The 7,380-nt window shown below is 47.7% G+C and overlaps 1 protein-coding gene across 1 annotated transcript in view; it reads right to left on the bottom strand.

Annotated features, from left to right (window-relative positions):
- Positions 1-105: 105 nt before the first annotated feature.
- The window catches only part of LOC109296588 (solute carrier family 2, facilitated glucose transporter member 3), a 33,132-nt gene continuing 25,857 nt past the window's right edge, over positions 106-7,380 (bottom strand). Inside the window, exons 3-10 of the mRNA XM_019516045.1 lie at positions 5,324-5,484; positions 4,786-5,026; positions 4,199-4,361; positions 3,403-3,590; positions 2,643-2,747; positions 2,018-2,119; positions 1,486-1,689; positions 106-1,117 (exon numbers count right to left, since the gene is read on the bottom strand). Of these exons, the coding sequence (XP_019371590.1) occupies positions 899-1,117; positions 1,486-1,689; positions 2,018-2,119; positions 2,643-2,747; positions 3,403-3,590; positions 4,199-4,361; positions 4,786-5,026; positions 5,324-5,484 (1,383 nt within the window). The 3' untranslated portion in view covers positions 106-898. The remainder of the gene's footprint in view (positions 1,118-1,485; positions 1,690-2,017; positions 2,120-2,642; positions 2,748-3,402; positions 3,591-4,198; positions 4,362-4,785; positions 5,027-5,323; positions 5,485-7,380) is intronic.

The raw sequence follows: 7,380 nt of genomic DNA, 5'->3' as shown, positions 1-7,380 counted from the left end.
CACATGCTCAATTTCACGAGTACTCAAGTCTTCATATTTCTGTTTGGAGGACAGAAATTACTTTTAAAGGTAACATGTATAATCAGCTTCCTTTCATGCATCCTGTTTGGTACCATATTCTCTCATTACAGTTTTATTGCACTTAAAGTCGATAGCATCATTTTGCAGAGTTATCTTATTTATCTCAAACATCTTCCACTTTGTCATCTTTATGTTAAAAAAATAAATATTTACAAACAAAGTGACACACCAATAAATAAAATTCAGGTCATATTACATCTCAAACAATTTGTACAAAAAGAAAAGAAAAAAATGCTCTCGTAACTTGGTCCCCTTTTCCTGAGGCTGAGAGTAGTGTTCACTGGACAAACAATACAATGTGATGGCTTTTTGCATTTTGGTAAGTTTGTTACGTTCCAGTGTAACACCATGCACATGTATACGCGCAGTGGAATAGAAGTGGGAAGGAACAGGGGACTTGTTTGGTTGTTTTACCTCACTATACAAAAATAATCAGTTCCAAAAATTAAGTGATTGCTATGTGCATAAATAGGTTAATTCCTAGTAGCAATTAAAGGTGAGAGAGGCAAAAATATTGCCCTCTGTTCTCTGGTCTCCTTAGATGCAAGGCAGGTGAAGATGAGGTTATTTTTGCTGTAGCGCCTGGTACCTTCCAGTGTTGAAAGTGGGTGAGATCTTCCCCACATGGGACTTGCTAACTGACTGCAAGGTTTGGCAGAAACAGGGTTGGTGGGAATGGGAAGGGGAGAATAAAATAGCAGCAGTTAAAAAATTGTCCCAGATATTCTCCTTATGTATCCATTGGCCCATTCCTTTAAGGACTCTCTGCCTACCCCTTTAAGGATGAAAAATGGGTCAAGGAATGGTGTGAAATATCTTAGAAAGCTTCCTTAGCAGGCTGTATGCTGTTCAGTTCCACCATGGGGCTTTTTTCCACAGGTGATGTAGGTCTAACTTCTTCTGGCCGCCCTTCAAAGCCCCTGGAGATGTCTTCAAAAGTCCTGCCCTTGGTCTCTGGGACTTTGAAGAATGTGAAGACAAAGAAGATAACCAGAAAAACAAGGAAGATGAGGAAGACATAGGGACCGCACAGTTTCTGCAAGGAGGATAGAAGAGGAAAGAATTATAATTTGGAAAAAAACCTGTAAAGCTAAAATGAAGGTGCGGTTCTCTGCAGTTCAGAATGATGACAACCTCTCTGAAACACAGATTTGTTTACTTTTAACCTTGCTTTTTTCAAGGGAAAGCTCTACTATTTGCACCTTTCTTAAGGCATCCTTCTGAACCTTTAATGCTATTTTGGCTGACAAAAACTGAAGCTTTTAAAGGGATTGCCTAAACTCATGGCATTGTCTCAGCCAAAAGGCAAGTGAAAGCAAAGGCTTTGGGAAGCTGCAGTACTCTGCTGACATGGACTAGTTAGTGACCAGATCATCACCGATGATTTCCAGAGAGTGACCTTACCTCAGCATAAGGGAAGAGCATCCCCACCAGGAAATTGGAGGTCCAGTTGGAGCAACCAGCCACTGCCATGGCTGCTGGGCGTGGGCCCTGACTGAAGAGTTCAGCCACAATAAACCAGGGGATGGGGCCAGGGCCAATTTCAAAAAGAGCCACAAAGCCAAAGGTAGCCACAATGCTGATGTACCTAATCCAGGTCACGATGTCCTGCAAGAGAAGGAAACAGAAGCAGCTGTCACTCAACAGGCAAACAGCAGAATCAAAAGCTCCTAATATCCCCATATTCTCCATGGTGCAGTACAGTCTCTGAACTATATGCTCCCCTGATTGACCCCTGCTGGAGATTCTCCTCCCTTTGCCTTGAAGATCCCTTGCCTCCCTGCTCACCCTGAATTCCAGGTGCCTCCCATGAAGACATCCCTTCCTTTGCCTTTGCCCCACCCCCACCCCACCATTTCCCCATCTACGACCCTTTCAACATCTCTATTCTGTCACTATCCCAGACAACAGCAAAATTTGGATGCCAATGACTCACCTTCAGTGCCAAAGCAATGGTCATGATGGCTGCGCAAACAGCCATGCCACCCAAGCCGACTAGATGGAGGGTCCTGCGCCCTGCACGCTCAACCAGGAACAGCTGAAAGATGTGGCAGCAGAAGAGAAAAAAAACACTGAATATCAAGGCAGCACCTGAAGGGGTTCTCTGTATCTTGATGCAGTCGGTATGTCACCCTATTCTGTCCCAAGGGCCCCTGTCTGCCTTCTGTCCCCAACCCTCTAGTACCTCTGTGATCAACCACACCCTGAATTAATGTGTGGGGTCACAGGACAACATTTCTCCAAGCTCTTGCTCTTCATTCTTTTACTTTTCCTTCCTTTTTCCTTCCTCTGTCTCTTGTCTCCTACCCACTTGCATTCTTTCACCTTTTTTTCCCTTTTCTCCCTCTTGCACTCTTATGCTCTTTCCGGCCTTCCTTTCCTTTCCTCTCTCCCAATCACCTCTGTGCTTGTCTTTTTCCTTTGCTAATCATGGTGTAGTACACCCTTAGGCACACTCTGAATGACGAGATAAAACTGGCCCTGTGTCACTTGATGCCATCCATTTCTCCCAAAGCCACCCATCATGCAAATCCCTCACCACGATCCCCAGTGCTGCTTACCGATACAACAGTGAAGACAGTGTTCACAATCCCGGCACCAATGGTGGCATAAACTGGCTGGGTGATACCAGCTTTTTCAAAAATCCCAGTGGAATAATAAAACACCTGGAAGCAAAAGAAGCAGTTGGATATGGTTAGCATTCTTGTATCTACATTGTGATATCCCTTATTGTTGTGCTTGATGCTTGGTACGTTCAACAAAGAGCTATTATGACATGTTTGACCAGATAAAATGATACTTTTCCAGTCCATGCTTGTGCGAGGGATCACACATTGTGATATGGGATATAACATTTTGCCCTGAAAACTGCCCTAGGGAGGTGCCTCACCCTTTGTCTCCTGTTTTTCATAGAGTGCCCCCTCAAATGAGATTGTCACCCTTTGTTCCTCGGTACCCATCTCTTCTGAGGTTCTGGGCAGCCCACTTCCACAGGTCACCTGGAGCACAGTCAGTGTCTGACCAGTTTCTGAGGCCACTGAACATTTGATTGATCTCACACTCCTAAGTTTCTGCTTCCATGGCAGCTGAGCTATAGGATATGCCATCCATGCCTGAGGAAGTAGTGGAGCAGCTGAATGTTCCAGGGAGCAATTTTTGGCAGGCAGTATCACAAAAAAGTGGCCTCAGTTCAAGATGGGAAGTGAAAAACTCAGGGGGCCAGATACTCTCATCACTGTATGTTAGCAACTGTCAATGAGAGCCACTCAAGTGCAGTAAAAGAGAACTGAGCCCAGGAAATGAAAAATGAAGCTCACTTACAGCATTGATGCCTGAGAGCTGCTGGGAGAGTTGAAGCACAATGGCAACAATGATGGCCTGGCGGTAGCTCGGAGACCGGAAGAGCTCTGGCACCGTCACCTTCTTTTCCTGAGACATCTTGGCACTCTCGTCCTTCATCTCTTGGATGTCTTGGCTCACATCCGATGTGCCACGGAGCTTCTGGAGAACTTGGGGGAGAAAACCAAAATATTATAGCTGGGGCCTCATTGGTTCACCTGGCTGCAGTAAAGAGGCCTTAAGTTCTGCACCCAACCCTGGTCTCCCAGTTGCCTTGCAGAGGGAGCACTGGGAAGACAGACGTTGTGATGGGCAAGTGCTCTAAGATGCTGAGAAGAAGGCTCAGTTCCTTGATTCGGCCACCTATCTAGCTTAGGGTCAGATGCCCTAGGGGCACTGTAGAAATATAGCTAATGTCCTGGCCAGATGTATAGTTATCTAGGTCTCTTGTACTGCAGCCTTGTGATCTATTCTCACTTGTATTCAACCCCTTACTTTGGGGCTATTTAGGAACACCACAGCTAAATTCAGTGCTCGTTAAGTCTTAATGCTCTTTGAGACTATGAGAGAGATTCAGATCAGGTCTTTCATGCTTTCTGGACCTGGGGCAGGTTGGGGGTATAAGGAAGGGCAGATCTAGTGATCTCAGGGGATCAGGACACTCAGGTGCTAATGTCTATCCTAGTCTCTCATCCTGCCTGGGTTTTGTGTGGCCTGGGAGCATGGGTGAGGCAGGCCGCAAGCTGTCCTGTGATCCCATGCAGAGGCCGGTCCTTACCTGCTTCTGCTTTATCGTCTTCCATTTTGTTGATCAGCAGGTAACGGGGACTCTCCGGGCAGAAAAGCAGAGCCACACACTGCAAGATGGCTGGGATGATGGTGAACCCCAGAAGCAGTGGCCAGAGTGTTTTGGTCCCCATGATCTGGTTCAAGCCAAAGATCTGGTGTAGCAAACAGGAAGAACAAGAATAGATGTTAAGATGATTTCCTTAGGTCAAAAATTCCCTTTTTTCCCCTTCATCCTCTGTTTTTCATGGAGTGATCCCTGAAACAAAGTGGTCACCCTCATTCCTAGCCACCTGCGTCCCTGGAGGCCCTGAACCGCCTACTTCCATAGCTTAGCTATATCTCATAGTCAGAGCCTGACCAGTTCCTGGGACCTCTGAAACTGGTGGATCTCCCTGGACCCTAAGTGCCTTGGCTCCTGTCTGAAGCTACCATGGTATGCAACCCACCCTTTTCTCCTGCTGAAAAAAGGGCCATGAGTCCTTAACTCCTCTGATGACAACAAGCGAACAGCATATAAGCCCCTCCTTGCTCTGCACCCTTCCCGCTAGCCTGTGTAAAAAGCAGTGTCAACCTTACCTGTGCCACCAAGATGCCCACCACAATACCCAGCTGGTTCAGGGTGCCAAAGGCACCACGCAAGGCAGTGGGTGAGACTTCGCTGATGTACATGGGCACAAAGCCAGTGCAGAGCCCACAGAAGATGCCAATGATGAAGCGGCCTATGATTAGCATCTCCACTGCACCTGTCAGCTTGGAGAAGCCCATGAGTATTCCTCCCGCCAGGGCCAGGATGTTCACCCCTAGCATGGAGTTCCTCCTGCCAAGGTAAAGGATATGGAGTTAGTGCTGGGTAGTGCTGGGAAGGAGCTGTAGACCCAGAAACCCATCTCAGGAGATCCTCCCCCGCTCAGCCTTCCTCTCAACCTTGTCCTTCTGCCAATTTCTGCCTCTTGTGTTTCACTCTCACCCATGGAGGACTTGGTCCCATCTCTCCCTCCCTCCCAATCTACTGGTCCAGAATCTGGGAGAGAAGCAATCTCCTCTCCTTGTCTCAGTATCCTAAAGCAAAAAGGCAAACCTCCCAGCAACTCAAGCCCCTTCCTTCCCGACGCACCTGCCGAATCGGTTGACAAAAAGGCCAACGGAGAAGGAGCCGATCATTCCTCCTACAGAGAAGATGGCCACAGAAAGGGACCATAGTGAGGTGAGGAGCTCATCAGAGACTGGGGTCCCTCTCCGAACTGACAATGTCTGGTTGAAGAACTCCTGAATAATCTATAATAGAAGATGGTGAGCAGCATTAATAATATGCCTCTGTCGGGTCAGGGGATCTTTTATCTCAGGGCCAGAAAATGAGGATAGCCTGGAGACACAGAGGCACAGAAGCTTGAGTGGATCAATGCAACTAAAGAGGAATTAGCAGTTGAGAGGAAGAGAAATTCAGAGAACAGCAGTAAGAAGAGAGAGACTGACTCTCTGGCAGAAACAGGCTTGGGCAGGATGTGACTGGATTGGTGAGACTAATTCCTCCACCCATGCCCAGAGGGTTTATAAAAACAGTGTGTTATAGTGGCGGGGAGGGGATTAGTCGGCCAGAATGAGAAAAAATGGGAATAACAGCAGAGCAGAGAAGGGGGGGAGGGATCCTGGCAGCAGGGTTATATGAGACAGTGGAATCATTTTCCCAGGTGACCTGGTGGAAATCCCACTGAATAAGGCTCTGAAAAGCAGCAGTGCTGTTAGGAACAGCCCTGCCCTTGTCTTCAGGGAGGGGGCAGATGACGTCATGAGGCTTTTCTTGCTGCTCGTTTTTTGGATGCTCTCTGTTTAAGGAGAGCTGTGGGGGCGGAAAAGAGGAGGGGTTAACCTCATACAACTCGGCCCCCAGCAGATGGCAGCAGCATGCCAGCTTGAGAGCATACGCCTGCCCCCCCGCCCCCCACTTTACTCCCTCCCCCTCTCCCCCAACCTGCAGCTATGACATATACTCTGGGAGGGGGCTGGATGTGGTGTGCAGTGACGCAAATACTAGGAGGAGTTTTACATATCAGTTACGGGAAAGAGAATCACAAGGTTTTTTTTTCATTTCTCGTTTCTTGGTTTTTTTGGTACAAATTTGAAATGATTCTGTGGGACTTTCCCCAGTAAAGTCTCAGAACTAAGCTCCCCCTCTGCTTTTAGTGAAAATAGCTAACTGGTTAAATAGATACATGCATACATACACTGATATACATACATAAAAGACATTTTTCACTTTTTAGACCTTTATTATTAAAAGATTAGAAACAAAAACTTATGAAGTAGTGCCATAGCGGGGTGTGCGGGGGGACGACACAGAATTGCAAGTGGCTCATTTGGAGGGGGTGCAGGGATGGGGAAACGGTGGCTCCTGGGCAAGCAGGGGGGGCCATGTGTGTGTCTCCCCTCCACAACCTCCCCCCCGAGATCTGTGCAAAGGGTGAAGGCAGGCTGCCACTGCAGGCTTTGCCCCAGGCGCCAAACTTTGTTGCTACGGCACTGGTATGAAGTGTATAAGGGGATGAGCATTAAAGCTTTACGAATGGAAGGAAGGAAGAGCTCTCAGATGAAATCTGAGAATTTCCCTCCCAGCCCTCTATCAACTCTCTTTGTGGGACACGCTGTCTCCCTCACCCCCTCATCCATCCTGGGCTGCTCTCTTGAGTCAGAGCACCCAGTCATCCTTCCTTTTCCCCATGTGCCTCAAGCCCTGACTATGAGGAGGCTGCTGTGGGTTAAAAGGACAGCAGACGGGCAGGACCGACACATCACTTGATAGGGTGCTTTCCCATGAAAATGGGAAAGCCAGAATGTAGGACCAGCTAGAATCAGCCCACCTGGTGGCCATGCTTTCCCAAAGAAAATTCTTCAAATGGGTTGGACTCATGCACTCCCTTCACCTAGAAGGGACAAGGATCCTGTCCTTCCAATTCTGCTAAAACAAAGTGGTGAACTTTCAAAATTCCCTATCAGAACAGAACTGTGACTCTTTCTGCACCCGCACTGCCTCCACACCCAGTGCAGAAAGACTAGCACTCCCTCCCCGCGAGATGCCAAATTCACCTCTCCCACACTACCTTCAACACTGTGGTCAGAAAGGGAAAATGGCCACCTTCCCACAGAAATGCAAAGATGTCTCTTATTTCTCTCCCT

Source organism: Gavialis gangeticus, unplaced genomic scaffold, assembly GCF_001723915.1.
Source record: "Gavialis gangeticus isolate Ggan-Ray unplaced genomic scaffold, GavGan_comp1, whole genome shotgun sequence".
NCBI lineage: Eukaryota > Metazoa > Chordata > Crocodylia > Gavialidae > Gavialis > Gavialis gangeticus.
The sequence above is the reverse complement of the archived record's forward strand: the minus strand, read 5'-3'. Positions and strand labels throughout refer to the sequence as shown.